This window comes from Emydura macquarii, unplaced genomic scaffold (genome assembly GCF_026122565.2).
Source record: "Emydura macquarii macquarii isolate MOO-44397 ecotype Brisbane River unplaced genomic scaffold, CSIRO-AGI_Emac_v2 contig_450, whole genome shotgun sequence".
NCBI classification, from domain to species: Eukaryota; Metazoa; Chordata; order Testudines; family Chelidae; genus Emydura; species Emydura macquarii.
Genome location: NW_027130587.1, coordinates 12,665,190 through 12,685,734, shown reverse-complemented (window position 1 = coordinate 12,685,734; position 20,545 = coordinate 12,665,190). Strand labels below are relative to the sequence as shown.

General features: G+C 50.2%; 1 protein-coding gene across 5 annotated transcripts in view; it reads left to right on the top strand.

Annotated features, from left to right (window-relative positions):
• The first annotated feature begins 644 nt into the window (after positions 1 to 644).
• Positions 645 to 20,545, top strand: part of SGSM2 (small G protein signaling modulator 2) — a 103,792-nt gene continuing 83,891 nt past the window's right edge. For 2 of the 5 annotated variants that reach the window (XM_067538022.1, XM_067538021.1), the window contains exons 1-2: positions 647 to 898; positions 19,602 to 19,677. In XM_067538022.1, the coding sequence (XP_067394123.1) occupies positions 842 to 898; positions 19,602 to 19,677 (133 nt within the window). In that variant the 5' untranslated portion in view covers positions 647 to 841. Of the gene's footprint in view, positions 899 to 19,601; positions 19,678 to 20,545 lie in introns of all 5 variants that reach the window. The other 3 variants (XM_067538025.1, XM_067538024.1, XM_067538023.1) reach the window with 2 other exon arrangements.

The following is a 20,545-nucleotide window of genomic DNA, read 5'->3' as shown; positions in this document are numbered from 1 at the left end:
AGTGGAACGCTGTGTCTCCGGCTGCCCGGCGGCGGCCGGCGCGTAGGTGCACGTGCCGCCTGCAGGGAGAGGCTCTGCTGGCGGCTGCATTTAGTGTCGGTGCAGCCGGGTGGGACATGATCTCAGCGCCGTGCCGCACCGCGTGCCAGACCCCGGGCAGCGGCCGCTGAAATGCAGGGGCGGGGCCCGGGGCAGGGGGCGGGGCTGGGTTTTCGGTTTGTAACACTGACGGGGTGTGTCTCTCCCCCCCCCATGACCCCTTGCCCGGCTCGCAGGGGCTTGTTGTAGCAGCACCCCGGCCCCAGCCCCGCCTCGCGTTCGCCCCCTTCCCTGCAAGGCCGGGCTTCCATTGACCCCCGGGCCGCAGGGGCCTCTCTGCCCAGGCCGGGCCCCACTCGCTCCGCCCGGGACCCCGCTTCCCCCCCGCAGCGGGGGCCTTGGCGCGGAGGAGTGTGTAACCACGGGTTCGATTTACCGGGGGCGATTCCCACCAGCCCCCCCGGCTCGCTCTCTGCTCATCCATCTCGCCAAGCGCCTCCCAGGGGCGTGGGCTGCACCGCCCCCTCTCCCCCCCCCCCCCGCAGGCAGGTGCAACCCCCCCACCCCCGCTCTTTGTTGCCAAATAATCGCTCCGGGGGCGGGGGCCTGACGTCAGGCGGAGGCTCGCTCGGAAGATGGCTGCGGAGAGGCGCCCGGAGCAGCAGCAGCAGCAGCGGCGGCGCCGGTTCCCGTGGCTGGAGGCGGGGGCGCGGCCGTGCGCTCACGGGGGGTCCCCCGCCGCAGCGCTCTGAGACGGGCCCCCCCCAGCTGCAGCCTCCCCCCCCCGCACCCCCCCCCAGCCATGAGTGGCCCGGAGCAGGCGGCGAAGGAGAAATTGCTTTGGAACGTCAAGAAGGCGGTGAGGGGCCGCGGGGGGGGACCCGGGGCTGGGGGGGGGCACCGAGGGGGGGCTATGGTTAACCCCCCCCCGCAGCGCATTCGAGGCATCGGTGATCTGAGTTACACAGCGGGGTGGGGTCCGAGCCAACCCCCCCCCCGGTCTTTCCGGGCTGTTTGCCCCCGGGGGGGGGGCAGCCCCGGCGCTGGGGCGCCAGTGGTGTGTATGGCTGGGGGCTTCCCCCAGCCCAGCAGCGCTTTAAACTGGGGGACTGGGGGACAGGCTGAGCCTGGGGACTGGGGGGTTGTGCCTGGTGAGCTCGGGACAGCTTCGGTGAAGGGGAAATGTAATTCCTCCTCCTTCCTCGCCGCCTCCCCCCACACGGGTGCAGGGAGCGGATCAGAGTCGGGCTCATTCATAAAAAACAAGAGATGAGGACGTGTCCAGTGCCCGGCTGCTGCGGCGCGGATCCCACGGCTCCATCTGACCCCTTGTGGGCTCTTCGGGGCAGGGACCCTCTGTGACCGGGGCTGGGGGGCGTCTGGGAGGTTTCATCAGCCTGGATCGATCTCACGCCCTGTGGTGTTTGAACGAGGAAATGAAGCGAGGGGGCGTCCAACCAGCAGCTCTGCCCCCCCCCCGTAAATTCTTGCATGGGGCGCTTCCGTCCATCGGGGCTTTCCTGGTTCTTCCACGGGTGCCTCCTGCTGTGGATCGGATGGAAAGTGCAGCACCCGGCCCGCCCCTTAACTTCCAGGGGAGCGGCACATTCCTGGCATCTCGCTGTGATCAGTAGCAAGGTCAGGCCTGAGAATGGTTTCCCGAGGCTCCAGTCCTGCAAAGAACGACACAGGTGCCAGTGCTGCCAGTTGGGAAGGGCTGGAAAGGCGAACACCGCCTATCCCCCCCCAGGTTTGTTTCATGTGCTTAAAGGTCCGTAGGCCTTGGAGCCAGGGTGGGTCATGACCCCGGACGGCTCGAGCAGCAGCCGTGCCGATTTTTTCGCCCAGGTCCGCTTTAAGCAGTGGTCCCATACGAAATCAGCGCAGCCACAACGCCGCTGAAATTTGGCCTGGGTCACCTGGCTGAACTTCCATACAGACCCAGGGGTGGCCAGGCCAAATGCTGTTGCGATCTGGCACACGAGGGAAGCTGTTTCTGGGCAGGAGCTCATGGAAGTCCACTGAGCACTGGGTTCCTGTCAGCACCAGGTCATACACTGTGCGGGCAAGAGAGGGGGGGACTCTCCAGCCGTAGTAGACCCAGTGTCACTGGAGGGGGCCTGAGTGGGAACCAAACAGGGTCCCTGCTGGAAGTGCAGGGGACAGCAGAGACTGGAATTTGCTCTCTCCCCCCCCTCCCCACCCCCAGAAATGTCTGAATTGATGCTACTGACACATGCTTAGCTTTAATGACGTGAGTTGTCTCCTTGACTTGAAGGACGCCAAGCCCATGAATGGAGTTTCCTATGGATTTAAGAGTTTGGGACCTTGGGGCTCATCCACACTTAAAACGCTGTGGCACTTCTCTGAGGACACTGCCTATGCCAGCGGGAGTGGTCCTTCTGTGGGTGTAGACACTCCACCTCCCCGAGAGGCTGTAGCTAGGTGGATGGCAGAATTCTTCTGCCAGTCTAGCGCTGTCTATGTGGATGGTTTAACTACACTGTAGATTTTTCACAGTGTAAACCCTAATTTTTCTAGTGTAGACCAGGCCTCAGAGAGCATAAAATTTCTCTGTCTGAGGACAAGAATATGATCCAGGATCCTGTGTGAGAAATAAACCTTGTGAGTTATGTTTAATCTTTACATTAAAGAGTCAGAGACCCCAATCCCGTTGATCTAGCGACTGTACAAACACAGAACAGAAAGATGGTCACTGCCCCCAAAGATTTTACAATTTAAGTAAATGCTTAGTTTAAACACTCGTTCCTTTGTTGCAAGTGAAAAATCGGGATGTCGCTGCTGGGTTTTTGATCTCTTAAGTGACAGGTTTAATACTGCAATAAAAAATTAAGCTTCTTATGTGATGAATTTATTTAATCTATTTGCCAATAAGGTTGATAGAGTTAAAGGTTTGCCTAGCATAAATAAAATAAAGCTGTGGCCAGATTGAATTAAAATCTAATTTCCCTCCAGGAGGCAATGACTGGGAAAAGGAAGCTTTAGTCAGTGGTTTAACCCTTTCTGTGTGTGCTTGCACAAAGGTTACAGCTGCCTTTAGTGATTTAGCAAAATAAGCCATCAAAGGATCATTCAGATCTGCCCAGCCAAATTACTGAAGTTAATTTCATCATTTTGTTCAGAAAGGTAGTACGAGTGGTGTTAAAGTGCAGCTGCAATTCTTAGCAAAAACTTTACCGAGCTGCCTCTCCACCTCAAGAAAGGAAATTTGGGAGAGTTGCATCTAATCTGTTGGATTTATACTGCTGCAGTATCTGAGCCCCTTGTATGTAAAATCAATAGCAATGATAAAGTTTCTAGTGAATTTCATAAGGGGTCATTCGGGGTCCAATGGTTGGAAGAAGAAGCTTAGACAAATTCAACCTTGATGTAAGACCCAGTTTCCTAGCAGCGAGGGCAGCTAAACGTTGGAGCAGTTTACCAGGGCAGGTGGTCAACTCATCATCACTTGGAGTCTTTAAAATAAGATTAGATATCTTTCTAGAATGTATGTTTTAATCCATTTTCTGGGGGAGATTCTGCGGCCTGTGTGCGTAGGAGCTCAGGCTGGATAGTGGTATGGTCCCGTTTGGTCTTGGAGTCTGAGTGTCCCTTCCTTCGTGGGCCTTGGTGAAAACAGGAAGCTCTGCATTGCCCTCAACGTGCTCATAACACTTGCAGCTCTGCTTTAAAACAGTGATTATAATCAAATCTCATGCTTTAGGGCTTCAAGTCGATTCTAGTTCAAAAGGTCAGGAAGGAAAATTTTTCCCCAGTGCACAGTTGGCCAAATTATTTTTTTCCCCCCCACCTTCCTCTTTGTCGAATGCTTGGCTGCTGTATCTTATTCTTGTGTCCAGGGTCAAAATGATCACCAGGTCTGAGGTCAGGAGGGGATTTTCCCCACAGGTCATGTTGGCTGGGACCTTGTGAAGGGGGAAGAAGATAAGGCAGGGTGTTTTGCCTTCTGCAGCATGGGGTGTGAATCACTTGCTGAGATCATATGGGCATATCTCATCTAATCAATTCCCTGCCATTGCAGAGGCCTTGGGTGTTGGGGGCATCTCAATCTCTCCTGTTCTGTGCCTGTGGCACATGGTTTAGTCTAACTCAAGTTCCTAGGCCTCATATAGCGATATCGGGATGCAATTTAATGGTCTGTGATATGCAGGAGGTCAAACTAGTGATCTAATGGTCTCGTCTGCCCTTAAACTCTATGAAACTATGAATCTAGCCTTAACCCACATTATTAAATAGATAAAGCTTTTATAAACCTCTTGACTCCTTGGTGGCATTACAAAAATATCAAGTGTTTCTTCTGTGTTTAGGAAGCCTTTTTGGACGTTCGCGTCTCGTAATGACGCTTCTTATTGTTTATACCGTAGTTTGCCTACACATGTTTATGGCTGTGATCAGAGCTTGATCCTGCATTCCTTGGGCACCGAAAGCTCCCTGCTATTTCAGTGGTTATGCAAGGATTGGCTCCAAAGCATGGCCCCTAAGGGAGGGATTTATTTAGGGTTTGTTTAAAAAAAAGGCCTGTTTAGGAATCTGGGAAAGCACGGATGAATTATCCTTGTATTCTATGGCAAATTGTCCTTAGATCAACTCCCTTTCTGTTTGTTATCATTTGGAAAGTGAAATGCAAAACCATACAATTGAAGTAACGTGAATCAGAATTGCATCCACATGAAATGGTGGGGGATAGACAATATTCCATTATCAAAAGCAACATTCTGTCGCGGAATCAGTCATCCTCTGCATTTATCAATACCGTCATTAGCTAAATGAACGTATCCCTAGGGATTTAGGAACTAGCAGACTGGGTCAGACCCAAGGTGCTGTTAGTTTCGTGGTCTCTAACAGTGGCCTGTACCAGTCGTTTCAGTGGAAGTTGCAAGAAACCCTGCAGTAGGCAGGTATGGGTTAACCTGCCCACAGGGAGGAGTTCCTCCTGACTCTCATGAGTAAGAGGTTGAATTAAGCCCTGAAGGATGAGGTTTTATCCCTTTCAAAACTCTTATGATCCCTTCAACGGATTCAAGTCAAGATCAAAGCTGCCGTAAGATGACAACGGCAGAGATAGGAGATGTTTCAGGGATGCCAGGCCAGAAAAAAGGCTCTCTCAATACAGGGACAGAACTGAGTGTTGAACAAGGCTCAGTGATGAAGCTGTGGCCGAGCTGACATCAGTTTGCTGCTTGTAACTAATTAAGAATCTTACTGGGGCTGGGTTTGCAGTGTTCCTGCTTTGTGCTTTTTTCTTTTCACTTCCAAACCAGTTCTCCGATGGGGCTCGTTTTGGCCAGTTGTTGTACAACCGTCAGTTCCTCTTCTTCTGAATCGTGTTAATAAAACTATGTCTTAAGACGCAGGCTCCTTCTGGCATGTCCGACTAGCTTTCGATCCAGGAAATCCTGTTCCGCTGATCTGGACAGATGCCCGAACTCCAGACTAGGCAGAATAAATAAGACCATTTGGGACATAAAATTTTCTGCCAGGTCTATAGCTATAAATTAGAGATGGAAAGGACCTCTCAGATCATCTAGTCCAGCTAAGCCAGCTGATCTGTGAACAGTAACTTGCCCTGGGTGCAAAACAGCAGCATAGTTGTGGTTTGTAAAGAAGGCAGTGAGCAAACTATGAGCATAAGTGTTCTGGGCCAACCTGTTGTGTGTTGTTGGGACACACCCTGATCTTGCCCTGTATCTGGCTTCTCTGCCTGATTCCCTCTGCCTGGCTTTTGTGCTGATTTCCATTCTCATCTCCTGTGCATCACGCCTGCAAAATGCAGGCTCAATACCTTGCTTTTACCTCCTGTGTAGCGAAGAAAGCTTGAAATCTTGGGTTAGAATGTGAGACGTCAGCGAGAACCCAGCCTTTCTGTGCCGCTTTTGTTCCTCTTCTGTCAGTCGCCTCCCTTCTGCTGACCCAGTTCAAATCCTGCCTGGCGGCGTCATCAGCTGAACGTTGTCTGAAGCCTGGCCCGCTCCTCGGTAGAGCCCCACGAAATGCCCCTTTTTAAAAAAACAACTTTTCATGTTGTTTTGGGGAGTTTCGTGTTATTTCTTGTTACCCAGGCGGGGGCTCGGGGATCAGTTCCTGCCCCGGAGGGCGTGGGAGGCCCTGGGGGAGTGAATTGCAGAGCAAGCCTGCCTTGCACTCCACCCGCAGCCGTGGCACCTGTTCCGCAAGCGTGGGCCCTGCTCTGTCCGTTGCAACCCGGTGCCCAGGGTCACAGCACTGCTCAGGTTTGGCCTGGCCTCCCCTCTGTCATGACGATGGTGGGGGGTGGCCAGCGAGTGGTGCTGCAAACTCGTGTGATGGGTCACGATGCCCACAGCGGGGAGTCGGGCCAGCCCCCACGGGACAGGAGCTGCAGGAGCCCCCACTGCAGGGAGAGTCTTCGGTTTTATACCTTGTTTCTGGTGGTGGTTTGCATTTGCAAAGGACACAGCCCTTTTCCTGAGCACATACTTCTCTTCATACAGACTGGATACCCAGCCTGGGAATTTGCTTTGGGGTCAGTGGCGTGGAAAGGATCCCCAGCCTACAACACTTAAGAAAGTGGGCGCCTTCTTTGCATCTGTAATTTAATTTGCAATAACAAGATGCTGAAAATGCTCAGTATGTGAGTTCCATTTCTCTAGAGTCTCATCAGACGGTCCTAGGGGCCCCGTAAGTGTAGCCATTGCTCCCCCCCCCCCCCTTTTGTTTTTCTTTCCTTTCTTTCTCTTGTCTTAGTGTCTTTTATTCATGTGTGTTGGGGTCGTTCGCACACAATTGCTGGGGATTTCCATTCACTAGCACTGGTTTTGTTTCTTCCCCTTCCCAGTCTGTCTGCTTCACTTCAATCAGAACAAAGCAGAGCCTGTTTTCCTTTGTTCGAACCATCAGTGTAAACAGCTCAGCCCCCAGAACAGCAAAGAGGGATTTTTTTTCTTACATTGATTCTTACTTTTTTGCCGGTGCAGCACGGGTCGTGCTGATCCCATGCTCCGTCACCACTTTTGTTATTGCTTGTATTCAGAGAGAGAAACCAGCACAGGAACACAGAGAGATGCAACACCGGGAGCGTCTTCATTGAACTAGCACTAAAACCAGCCGGGAATGGCTGAGCTATCCCCTAATAGTCTAACTCTATTGCTATGGCAACAAGCTAAGCTCTGTTGCTATGGCAACCTAGGCAATTAGGCAAGATAGAAAATACACATCATCCATGATGATAGGGGAAGCTGGTAGTGAATCCGATATGGATTGCCTAACACTTTCCCTTATTAAAAAAAATCTTGCAATTTTATTTCTTTGTAAAGCTCTAACACCTCCATTGTTTGCAGTCTCTGAAGTTCAGCAAGGGGGGGCCTTTGGATAGAGAAGTGCCTTTTCTTTGTCCCAAGGAATTCCATTCAGGTTTTGCTGAGCGAGAAACTCATACAAATCCCCACTTCTTTTCTCTGACTACATTCCTCAAGAGAGTTTTGACTAAAGCTGGTCAGAAAACAGGTTGATCATTCATGAAATTGGGAGGCAACCTTAAATCTGGCTTTACCTCTGCCCCCCTCTGGCATGTGCGTTATGGCACAGTCGTTAATTACATTCTCATATACTAATTTTTCCAAAGGAACCCTGCTTCGTTCAGCCACAGGGTGGGTGCGCAAGGGGGCAAAATTAAGGTGGCAAAGACAGCCTGAAGCCTGGCGTTGTCTAACTTTTGAATGCGTGACTTCGCATCCTAAATAATGTTCTTTTAGTATAGCTTTTTTGGCGGATGTAATCATTAATGACATTACGTGCAGAGGCTCCCCCGGGAGCATTGGCACAGAACATGCCCACAATAAGAAACAGCCTCTGCCCTTAAGATTTCACAGATCACATAGACAGACAACGGGGGAGGGGGGAACAGAGACATGGGGATGTGAAAGTGAGGGTTTGTCTACATGATGCTTTAATTCACCCCCGAGGGGTGTACATTTTAGTTCACTAAAAGTTCCCTAGTGGATGTCAATGTAGTTCCCCAGTTTTGCGTTAATGTGCACGGGAATTTTGAGTGAGAGCCGGCAGGAGCCACGTGGGTCAGTTAACGTGCGACATGCCAATGTGGACTAAAACTTACACCCCACTAAAGCATGTGTAGACCAGCGCTGACTTGCCTAAAGTCAAGCCAGCTGGCCAGTGGCAGGGCCAGGAACTGAACGCCGATCTCCTGGCTCCCAGTCCAGTGCTCTTTCCACTAGGTTGTGCTGCCTCTCAATGATGGTACATATGTAGGATTTCCAACCTTGTAGCATCACTTTATGCAGCTCGCAGTATACCTGATAATGCCTGACTGGGATATTACACATGTTGCTCTTATATTCTCTTCTCCAGTCTCAAGTAATGTGGTTACCCATCTCCAAGTGTATATTCTCAAAGGCTGCTGCGCCCTTAATTTGTTCCTTAAATCATCAATCCGTTTCCCGGGTCATGTTATTTCCAAATAGCCTCAGTGGTTAATGATCTTCTAATTTTATATATACCTATTTGCACTGCTTACACTGAATCTATTGAAATTCAGTTCTCTTTCCGGGCCTCAGTTGGTTATATTTCAAGCCACTTGGTGCAAATTCTTCCCTCCCCTCCTCCCCATTTCCCATAAGACCTTTCAACTGTATCCTTTGGACATGCTTTATAATGTATTTGCTTTTTCTGCGAATGGACTGTTTCCACTGGTAAAGAATATATTTTGTTGACACTAATAGAGAGAAAGACATGTAATATGTTTTGAAGATTTGACTCAACTGGGCTTTGTGCCGAGGTGGTCTGTAAGTCCATGTTTCAATCGTCTCTCTCTCTCTCTCTCTGCAGGAAAATCTGTTGTGATAAGTAAGCTCATAAAGCAGCCTTTTTTCTAGCCATTTATTTCCTGCCTACAGAAATGGTGCTGTTTCTATTACTGTATTCAAACAGAGCTCTCTTTCTAGCTGTGAAACTAATATAAGAATGATAACCTTAGCGGCTTTCATCCTGAAAGATCCCAGAGTACTTTAGCAACTGGAATGGTTTTTCCTGGCACGGAAATGCAGCTGCTTCTGAGATGAACCGTGGTATCTGTTTAACATCCCACAGCCATGCCACACAACCCTTGAACTGAGGAAGTGAAGAATGGGTCCAGCTGAAATTGGGGGTAGATGGAGTATCCAGTAATTATCCAGGCCGAAACTGGCATGGATTCTGGGGTTGCTGCTGCCTCCTTGAAAGAGAAATGCTGTGGATTTTAGATGACAGACGTGACCAGGGCCGCAGTTCTGGGTATTGTCCCAAGCACCCCAAAATTGCAGTGTCCTATAGTAATTATACCCTAGTAATAATAACCAGTACCCTAGCGTGATGTAGGGTTACCACCTCTGAAATGCAAACAAACCAGCCAACCCCCGCCCCCCTGCAAAAGGCAAGCCTGCCCTAAACCCAAGGACTAGGCAACTCTGCAAACACCCCACTTCAACTGCCACTTATGGCATCTAGAGAGAGAACACACACAGATAAGATTGAACATCTCACCTCTCCTCTCTCATCCGTGTCTCCAACCCTCTCTCGTGTGCATGCGCACATTGGTGAGCAGGCAGCTGCTGTATTTTCAACAGGTTTGATCTGTTAGTGCTTAAACTGCGGAAGTGGGAACACGGCAGCGTTTTTAGCTGGACGCAGAAACTTTTAACAGCAGAGATCCCAGTGACCTGGGAAGATGATGCAGATTTTTAGACCCATGTTAAAAAAACAAACAAACAAAAAAAACCTGCCAGATTAAATTATTTTTCTCTCAACTGGCCAATCCATTAAAAAACCAAAAACCAGTCAGGGTGGTCAAATACCGGCCAGGCGGTAAACCTGTTTTATGGGAGAGAGTGTCCCCTACTGAGTCACCAACCCCATTTCCTGCAGCCCAAGGACTAATGTGGTTGTAACTTGCCTCGCATGAGAGGATGATCGCGCATGTTTCTACTGCTGGAGCGAGCATGGCTCTTAAACGCACGCTTGTCACGGCTGTGGGAAAGTGATTTTCTGTCGTATGCAGCAATACAAACACCCGTTGGGGGTGCATGGCATGCTGCTGGAACCAGGCCTGTTTCTGGATCTCAAGGACTATCAACAACGCTAAGCAATTATCTAAGTAAGGTCCTGATCCAGACCCTCGCAGCCTGACCTGAACCCAATGGGCCCTGACTACAAACGTTGGGTGGGATCGGGTATAAAAACACCCCAGCCGGCTCTGGCTGAGCAAGGTCGTCTCTGATCGCGTCCTCCTGCCAACGGGGTCGGCACCATGTCAGCTGCGTGCCCTGTCCCGCCGGCTGCCGTCACCTTCCTGCGCTGTGGAGTGACGGTGCCGACGAATTGCCGGGCCTCTCGCTCCATGGCGCACCCAGGACGCCACAAGGTGGTAGCGGCCGGCAGGAATGGGGCATGTGGGAGGATGAAAGGGGCAGGGGGGGAGGGTCATTACCCCTGCACTGAGGAAACCAAGTAAAGAAAAAGGAGTCCAGGGTGGTGGTTAGACCCTTGCAACTGGGCCCAGACCTGACTGCGGTGTCGCTTTCGGGTGGGGTATGAAAACGTCACGACACGCTTGGAGTCAGGTTAGGTTCGGACTGGCTGCGGCCTAGATGGGTTTGGGTCGGGCTTTAAAATGAGGCCTGAGCAAACTTCTAATCCTGTGACGGCTTCCGGTGATTTCAGGGGCACTGCTCATGTGGTGAAGTGAAGCGTGCTTGTGTTTGCACGAGCCGGACCTTCGCAGCTGCTGTTCACCAGCTCCAGAAAGTGCTGGTGCGAGAACTCCACCAGAGCTCTCCAGAAAAGACAGTGTCCAGAAAAGAGAGCAAGCGGTTTTCAATGATCTGGAAATTTTCATTTCTAGCAACTACAGTTTCATTCCTCCTCTCGAAAGGCCAGATGGCCTCTCTGGTGCCCTCTCTGCAGAAGCTGGATGGCAGAACTGCCATGCAAATGAGAATGTCTCTCTGTGCGAAATCCTGAAGCACGCTGTCATTAAGATCAAGGTGGGATTAGCTGCTTCACAAGGGGACGTGGTGCGTGAGGCCTCAGGAGCCATGAGGAATCATGAATCATGGAGGAACTCCTGAGGCCTTCAATAGAAAACAGAGTGCCGGAGCGGCACAGAGGGGAGCTGACTAGGTGAAATGTTCAAATCGGGTGATCTGTGTAAAGCCAGGCTGGGGTATTGCAGGAAACGGGCTTTACTTCCGTCAGCTCTTGTGGCCGGGTCACAGAAGGCATCGTATGAGTACCTTTCGGCCCTCACTCAGCAAGGTCTAATCGTGTCTAATGTAGAGCACGCCAGTGGTCTGGTTGTCCTCCGGGGGCATCGTACTGGCCAAAAGCAACACCAGCTGCTGTGGCATGTTAGTCAGGGTTGGCGATGATGCTGAGCGGGAAAGACCCAAACATAGGAGAAAAAGAGGAAATAATTAAAAGGCGGAGAGAAAACCGCATTGAAAATGGCACAGAGAGTTAAAAATTCAGACTTCTGTTTCCGGGAGATGAAGTGGCAGATTTAGCCATGTCTTTTTTCCCCTAATGTAGGCCCTGATCCTGCAAACAGTTACACATGCCAGTGAGATCACTCACGCACTTAGTTAAACACATGTGAAAGTGCACACAGGGTCCAGCCCTTAGAAGTTCCAGAATTTCTAAGATGAGCAGGTTTTAAGATAAATCAAATAGTGCTTAGTTGGTCAGCTTCAAACTTAGGAGTCAGGATCTTATACACTAGAAGAGGCTGCGGTGTTTGCCTTGTTTGCAATTCTTTCAGAGCTGTTTTGTTGTTGGATTTAAAAACAAAAACCTGGGGACATTCCTGTTCATTGCTGGTTTAGTAAACGCTTCTTAAAAAACATACTTGAGACCTAAGTTTGGGGTTTACTTACCTCTGAAGAACAGAGGATTGGCCACTTCAGGAAATAGGATGGAGAGATAGACAGAAGATTAGATAGCGGGTTGGGTTAGAGCAATGTTGTATAATAATAATACGGCACACTCACACACACACATTTCATCCAAGGATCTAAACGTGTGTAATATTTTTCACCCTGGATTACAAAGTGCTATACTCATGCAGGGGAAGTTATGATCATCCTCATTATTTAATAGCTGGTGAAACTGATGCATGAAGAGTTTAGGTGACTTGCCCAAGGGCAAACAGCAAGTCAGTGGCAGAGGTGGAAGGGGAAGCTGGGTCTCCTGGCTTCTAGTCCGGGGCTGTATTTACTGGGCCATGCTGCCCCCTTGTAACAGGAAGTAATGATCCCATTTTGTGAGTGAGGAAGCAGAAGCACGAGGACTGAGGGCCTCAGCTCCCCTTGATTTAGCTGTGGTTATGGGCGCTTTGCTCTGGAATGATCTGCCCACAGGGACACACACTGAGCCGGCTGCAGTCCCAGGATCCCAGAACTGTCCCAGCAGGTGCCTGTTTCCTTCCTCCTCACATCGCCGCAGTACGTGAGTACCAAGCAACGTTAACATAGTTACCTTCACCCCAGCTCAGTGAGGTTAGCGCATTATCCCCATTTTGCAAAGGAGGCACCCAGAGGTAAAGAGACTGGCTCAGGGTCACGCAGGCTATGTCTACACAGCATGCTAAGCCCAGGCTGTGACTCAGGTTTGAGCCCGATCAGTCTGACTCGGCTCATCAAGCGCTCAGGACCTGGGTCCTAGGACCCTGCTAGGGGTTGGATCGGAGCCTGTGTCCTGCTGTGACTCAGATCCAAGCCCTGTCCTTTCACAGCGTGGACACAGCTCAAGCCGCAGACCCGAGTCAGGTCTGCCTAGTGCAATGTGTACACGTTAGCATTGGGGTGAACAGATGTCCTGATTTTATAGTCCCGATATTCATGACGTTGTCTTATATGGGCGCCTGTTACACCCCTGCCCCTCCGTCCTGATTTTTCACACTTGCTATCTGGTCACCCCAGTTAGCATGGCTGTGAGACCCCGGTCCTGCCATTATAAGCCCAGGTTTGCAGTGTAGTACGGATGCTCAAGCATAGACCGGGAAACAGCGAGGGTATGTCTAACACAGACGGCGGCAAAGTCGCTGCCGTCAGATCAGCCTATCTAGATCGATTGAGCCGTCAGTGTAGACCCGCTCAATCGATCCAGAAGTCAACGCCGGTAAACCACCCCTCAAGCGGCGCAGCGCTGCGTCAAAGGGAACTTGGTTCCCGTCAGCGCAGTGCAGTGAAGACACCGCGCAGGGGGGAAGCACAGCAGTGGACGGGAGTTACGCAAGCTACACTGCGTCGCTCCCGTCCACTGCTGCCAAATCGCCAGGTAAGCGTAGACCGGGGCTGAGTCCACCATCCAGGGTCCCACAGGCCTGGATTTATAGTGCAGTGTAGACAGACCCCCAGGGAGTGTGGGGTAAAGGCAGGAATGGAACCTGTGTCTCAGCCCGATGCGCTAACCACAAGACCGTCCCTCCTCACTAGCCAGCCTTGTCCCCTGCTAGGGCCTAGACCCTGTATCTGCTATGACAGATCCTGCTGGATTCAGAGCAGTTGCCGAGGTTAAACAGGTCTGGGGATGGGGTGGGGGGGATCTAATGTTTCTGGTGACAAAACTCATTTAAAGTTTGCTCAGGTCCTCTATGGAGTCTGTGCCTGGGCGTCTGTACAGGCTTGTGTGTGGGAAGCATGATTTCCAGCTGTCTCCCCTGAGCAGAGCGCCTGGCAGATGACTGAATAATTCCCTATCTAGCAATGTTATCCAGTTTCTAGCACTAAAAAGCCTAACACACCATTTCATCAGATTACAGAGACGAGATTGTCTTGGTTCCCTGCCCCTGGAGCTTCTGGGAATGATGCGGTGATGAAGGATGATGAATTCCAGCTTCTGATATTTAGTGTCTGCGTTTCATGCCCTGAAAGCATTTCCCATTTAGGTTCACAGTCTCTGCAGAATATTTGTAAGGGTCACTCTGTGTTTAAATGGCCGTTGTGAGGAGAGGCTGATCTGTGCTGTGGATGGTATTTTGCAGCGATATGTAATTATTTGCTCAGACCTCTGACCTGAGAGGAGAGATTGCCCTGTGCTTTTAATACAGGTAACCAAGGGGGGAATCAAAATGTTTAGCTGTATCTTAGACAGTTCTCTGGAAACAGCTGCTTATTGGAAGCAGACTTGGAATCAATGAGATCTGGGTTGAGTTCCAAACTCTGTCACAGCCTCTTCTGTGCTACCGTGGACCAGTCACTGAATCACTCTGTGCCTCAGTTTCCCGCTCTGCAAAATGGGGATAACCACCCTTCCTTTCTCCCCCTTCCCTCTCTATTTGGATAGTATGTTCTTTGGGGTCTTTTACAACGTTTGTGTATATAATGTCTAGCACAATGGTGCACCTGTCTGGGCTGGGGCTTTTTGATAGTGCTGCATTAAGAGTAATTGAGACAAAAGAACTGAAGAAAGTCAACGGCAATAAAGGTTTCTCCAGGCAAGGACTCGCTTTGACTGGAAATCCCTTCTGGTTTAGATCAGCGTAGTAGAGCTGGTATTGAGCCTGCCCCTTTTAACTGCTCAGAGCCGATTTTCAGACATTAAAATGTCAACCCTTCATGATGTAGCTTGAATTTCCTACCAGTGTGCCCGCTGGCGTGCAGTGTTGGTGGCTGAGGATGATCTCTTCCAAGGGTTTTCTTTGATATGGGTCGGTTGGTGACCGAGGGGTCCGATCCTTGAGCCGCAGACGTTGCCGGTGGTGTTGGAAGGCAGGGCTGGCCCACGGTTGCAGCATGAATTGCAGGCGAATGTACTGTTATCCCCTGGGTCCAGGGGTGGGGGGGCAATGCTGAGGCAGAGGTGTTCAGTGATTTACCCAGACTCCCTCTGCCACCTTGGGTCGCACCTTTCTGTGCTCAACCAGGCACCTCTGTGTGATCTGGGGCCACTGCTCCATTGCAGCGGGTCCCTCCAGTGAGTGCCGTTCGAATCTCTGAGCTTTCCCCTTGTCATTCACCGTTGCCATCGGTACCCTTTATTTTGGATCCTGGAGCTTGTTTGGCTACCGGCTTCTCCTGCCTGTTAAATGGCATGTCCAGTGGTTAAGCACTGACCTGGAACTGGGAAGACCTGGGTTCAAGTCCCTGCGCTGCTACAGACGTCCTGTGTGACCTTGGTCAAGTCACTTAGCCTCTCTGTGCTTCAGCTCCCCCACCTGTACAATGGGGTGAATAGCACTTCCTGCCTCACAGGGTTGTTGTGAGGATAAATACATTAAATTGGTGAGGCGCTCTGATGCTCTGGTGATAGGGGGCAGAGGAGCACCTTGGAGGGAGAATGACACATGCATCTTATGAAGAGAGAGAAATGCCTAGCATCCTAATGTGTAAAGGATCCCTGGAGGTTAGGAACCTAAATACATCTGAGGCTCTGGGCCTAAATTGCTTGCAAATGACAGTGAGATCTACTTCGTCCACCTGTCTGGATAGCTCTTCAGTATTAACCAGCTCCGATCCTATTGCATTTTGGGGTTGTTTCTGTCTGAGTGCTGCGCACATGGCTGGCACTATAAACACACACACACATTCTTGCTCCAAAGAGATTCCTTAATCCAACATGTTTTTTGGAGATTGTAAAGTGCTACTTAACTTCTCAGGTCATTGGGGCTGGGACCGTCTTTTTAGTCTGTGTTTGTACAGTGCCTAGCACAGTAGGGTCTGGGTCCATGGCTGGAACTTCTTGGCACTACGAATAATAAGGATGATAAATCTATAGATTCCAGTCCTCTCCTGTATAGCATTGGCTCTGTGTCTTATCAACCTTGCCCTCGGGAACCTCCCACTTACCTAGCTAACCTGCATTTCTCTTCCTCCTCTCCAACCTTCCTCCCTCTCCCCCCCACCCCCGCAACATTGATCACATGGCCCTACCCCACTGCAGGCAAAATGTTTCTTTCCTGATAGCACACGGCTCATCCAGGGAGAAGGTCAATTTAATCAGTTGCAAAATTCATCCAAGATTCAGCCAAGAACAAGCCACACACCAAAGCCCAGTTTAATTTTTTGCTTGACCCGGGAGTGATTTTTTTTTTCCCCTCTTCAGAGCTGAGATGCTGACATTGAGCTGTATTAATGGCAGCTCCTCTCCTGCCATGGTTGACAGATTAGTCCTCACTCACCCAGGGGGTCACAGGAGCGTGTGTTCTATGGGCAGCCTATTTGCTGGAAAGTTTTGCAGCACTGGAAACAAATTTCTGCTGGAGAAGCAACAGGGCCTGTGTGCTCTCTGTATGGGCTTTCCATAGAATGGTGTTTGGTGAGGGTGTTGTGGTAGCATTTAAGAGCCCCAGTCATGGACCTGGACCCCCATGTGCTAGGCGCTGTACAAATTCATAACAAAGAGACAGTCCTTGCCCCAATTAATTTGCAATCTGGGAAAGCGGGGAGGCTTGGCTGACCTGGAGTTTCCAGGAACAGAGGGGCAGATATGGAATGGTTTGGCTTGGAGATATGGTGAGGAAGGAAGGGCAGGGACACAGTCACAAGTAGCAGGAGCCGAGTGGTGCAGACCTTGAAAGCAAAGATGAGTTTGAGCTGGCTGCCGTGACGCCGAGAAGAACAGTGCTGCTTCCTTGGACCTGGAAATCCAGGCTTCCTATCCCTGGTGACACTGGGTTTTTCTGACCTGAAATCTTCCTTCTCCTTTATTACTGGCATTGAAACAAACGAACATATGTTCCGGCAGACGTGCAGGCCTATCATTAAGCCATTTTATCCCTTTCCGCCGCCTAGCAATAATGGCTGATAAGTGGTTTTATGACTCTTTGATCTATGTGGAAGGTGATTGCACGTCCTAGAAGTGAAGTGAGATCGACTAAAGAGGGAATTATAGGTTGCTGCATGGCTGTTAAGGGGAGGAATTGTTCACATGGGGATAAAAGCGTAAGTATGTGTAAAGTAGCAGAAATACATAAATAAAAGAAGACGAGTATAATATTAAACACAGTGAGGAGAGAGAGTTTTGCCCATTTAACTCTCCCCTGTGGCTCTTCACACCGAGAAAGGATGGCGCTGTGGTTAATGCACTAGACTGGGACTCAGGAGATCTGAGATCCTGGCTCTGTTGCAGATGCCCTGCAGGGCCTCGAGCAAGACATTGAATCACCTGGAGCCTCAGTTTCTCTTCTCTAAAATGGAGCTGATAATACTGCCTTTCACTACTCCTCTTACCTGTTTGGATTGTGAGGTCTTTGGGTCAGGGGCTGTCAGCTCCTCTGTGTTTGTACAGCACCTAGCGCAAGGGGCCCCTGCTCTCCGTGACGGCCTCTGCTTACTACACTAGTGCAAATAATAAGAATCTGCTGCACTGTACCAAACCTTTACATGAACACATTTTCCATTTCAAACATCGACCTTTGTTAGTATGTAGTAATGCTTAGCTGACATCTAGGGCGTTTCACCCATAGACCTCAAAGCAGTTCACAACGGAGGGACTTTTACAGATGGGGAAACTGAGGCACGAGGAGGGACTTGCCCAAGATCACCCCGCCGGAATAGAACCCAGTTCTCCTTCATCCCAATCTAGTGCTTTATCCATTAGGCCCCACTGCCTCCCTTGTACATATAAACATAATATCTTATCTATTTATGCAGACATGAACAATGTAAGGTCTGATCTTTGCAAATGTTACCCTGGTTTATCACTTTATTTCAAACTCTGCATCTAGAACAAGGTCTTCTCCTGAATCTGCTTCTACCAGATCTGGAGACGGGTGATTCAAAGCACTGTGTGTAGGTGTTAACCGAGCAGCACGTGGTTTGTTTGTTTTTCTGGATCTGTGGGAGCTGCACAGTTAAAACCCTTCATGCCCCCCTTGAAAATAGACTGGCTTCTGTCGATTCAACCCACCTGCAAGGAGGTACGGTGTCAGTAAGCATTTGTCTGAGCCGCTGCTACGAAATGTCACTGCCTACCACCCTCACCGTAAGCCATTTGCAATCAGCCTGATCTTGGGTTTTTCTCTCTGCCTAATTCGCTGAAAGGTCACTGTAAAACCTCTTGAGGAGGCTTGTTTTATTGTAGCACAGAGAGAATGGAAAAGAGCAGAACGCGCACAGGGGAGAAAGCGCAGGGGATAGAATTTTCTTATTTAATGAACAGAAATAGCCGTGTACAGGAAGGCAAATGCATGCATCATTCAGAAGGGTTTGTGCAGCACCTTGAAACTTGCACCAAGGACTTTACCTCCAGAAGGTCCCCCTGGTCACTTGAAAGTGTGTTCTCCTCTTCAAAGAGGATTGGTACAAACAGGATCACGAGTCCCATGTTTGTCTCTCGGTGGCTTCCCTAGGGAATCTGATCATTTAAAAAAAAAAAAAGTCTCTTCTACCTTCCTTGCAAACTCCAGCTGGTGTCTGAGAATCAAGCTGAGTGCTTTGCTTCCCAATCATCGCCACTTCTAATAAAGGTTCCAGAGGCCAAACACAGCTCTCCACTGCACCTGTGTAACCCCATTGTCTGCCACGGGAGCTCTTGGCAACACCTGCTCTGGTGGGTTTGCACAGGTGTCGGTGACTGGAGCTTCGTAAACACAAGCGGGGGAGGAATCCAGCTCTCGCTCTCGGCTGTGTTGGCTGCACCTCACTCCGGCGGCGGCCAAAGGGCGTTATTGTCACTAACGTTAGCAGATCCGACTCCGACCCGGAGGCGGAGGGTTTGTCGACACTGCAGTCGGAGGTGTGACCCCAGCACGTGTCGACGTTCCCACGCTAGTTCAGAGCGGGCTAGCTCCAATAACAATAGCAGTGCAGGTTCCGCGCCCTGCCCGGGATCCTGGGTATGTACTCAACGAGCGGCCAGCCCGTGCTGCCGTGGCAGGGCTGCTATTGTTATTGGAGCTCGCTGGATCCAAGCCGGCTGCCTGCAGTGTAGACATCCCGCAGTGAGCTGTCAGTCTATGGCCAAGCAGGGACGTAACCCAGGCTCCCAACTCTGAGGCTAGTCCTAACCACTAGGCCAGCCCACCTTCTGCATCAGAAAGATTTGGCCAAGAGCATTCTCCTCCCTTTGTGTCCCAGTCGCTACTCCTGTTTGCAATCGCTGCTGTTTTCCGACTGCCAGGAAGCCAAGGAAGCTACCACCGTTGTAGCTAATACAAATGTGCTGCTAGAAGATGGCCTCTTCTAACATGACGGTGCAGTAAGAAGCCTCCCTTTGGCCTCCATGCCTGTCATTCACTAACCTAAGGAGGCAGGGCTGGAGATGGGGTTTAGCTCAATGGTGCCAGGATGCCTCTGCAGGGCTGCACTGGCTTTTGAGTCAGTCCTGCGAAAGTGGGTCTCCTGCGACCCAGCTTGCTGCTGATATGCCGCTGGGCTGATGCGTTTAGGGGTATTTCAGTTGTACTGGGACATAGAAGTAATGCCTGGGGTAATGAAAGCACAAACAAGTAAAGGAAACATAAAGGTCTGAACTTTGGAGGGGAATAAAAAGGGAAATTATCTGCCTTCCACAGAGCTGATGGAACCGGCATGTGCAATTCCCCTATCAATATGTTTTGTCCTTTCTTTCAGGTAAAACAGATAATGGAAGAAGCTGTTACCAGGAAGTTTGTGCATGAAGACAGCAGTCACATCATCGCCTTATGTGGTAAGTGACACGTTGCAAATCGGTTCAGCTAACCGTTAATTTCCTTATAAAATAAATGTTTGTTCCCTTGTGGGCACAAGGCACCACTATTGCAGAGATCTGACTGTTACAAAAGTCAGGAAATTCAGCCCTTCCCTCCCCGCAGCTACCTCGCATGTAGCAACTTTTATATTCATGTGACGGTGATCACAGATCCCCGTATCTGAGAGGTGACACGGTCCAGGGCAGGGGGCTCCAGAGGAGGACAGAGAAAAATCTGCATTCTGTTCCCATCTCCGCCACTGTCTCGCTGCAAGTCACTTTTCTCGCTTTCTCCTCCCATCCGTTGTCTGAGTTGTCTATTTAGATTGAAAGCTCTTTGGGGCAGAGGCTCTCTCTTCCCTGTATCTTCCCAAAGGCACCAGAGCAAGGGAGGAGAAAGCTGAGCTGCCGTTAACCCTGTGCGTACCAAGGGCCAGGAAATACTCCTGCACCCTGAACAGAGATGTCAAAGTTGGAATGAATACTGAGACAGAGCTCCCCCCTCATCGCTTCACACTGGTTACTCCAGGTTTGGGTTGAGGATATTGGGTGCTGGGCTCTGGGTTCTTGAATATCCAGCCCACATTGTCAGGGCTGTAAAATTCGTCACTATTCACCAGTATTAGATACACTCCCCTCCTCAACCTCCCCCCTACCACATTTTGCTGGGAATCAAAAGTAGTTTTAATTGCAAAGGAATGTTTGCCCGTACATTATTGGCTCTCCTATAGTGAGGCTTTAAATACTATTTGACGTGTGGTTAGATTTAATGGTGGGAGAGATTTATTAGCCTCTGGAGAGTATCCATCTAAATTCCTCTCTCGGATTTCCCGGCACGTAGGTCCCG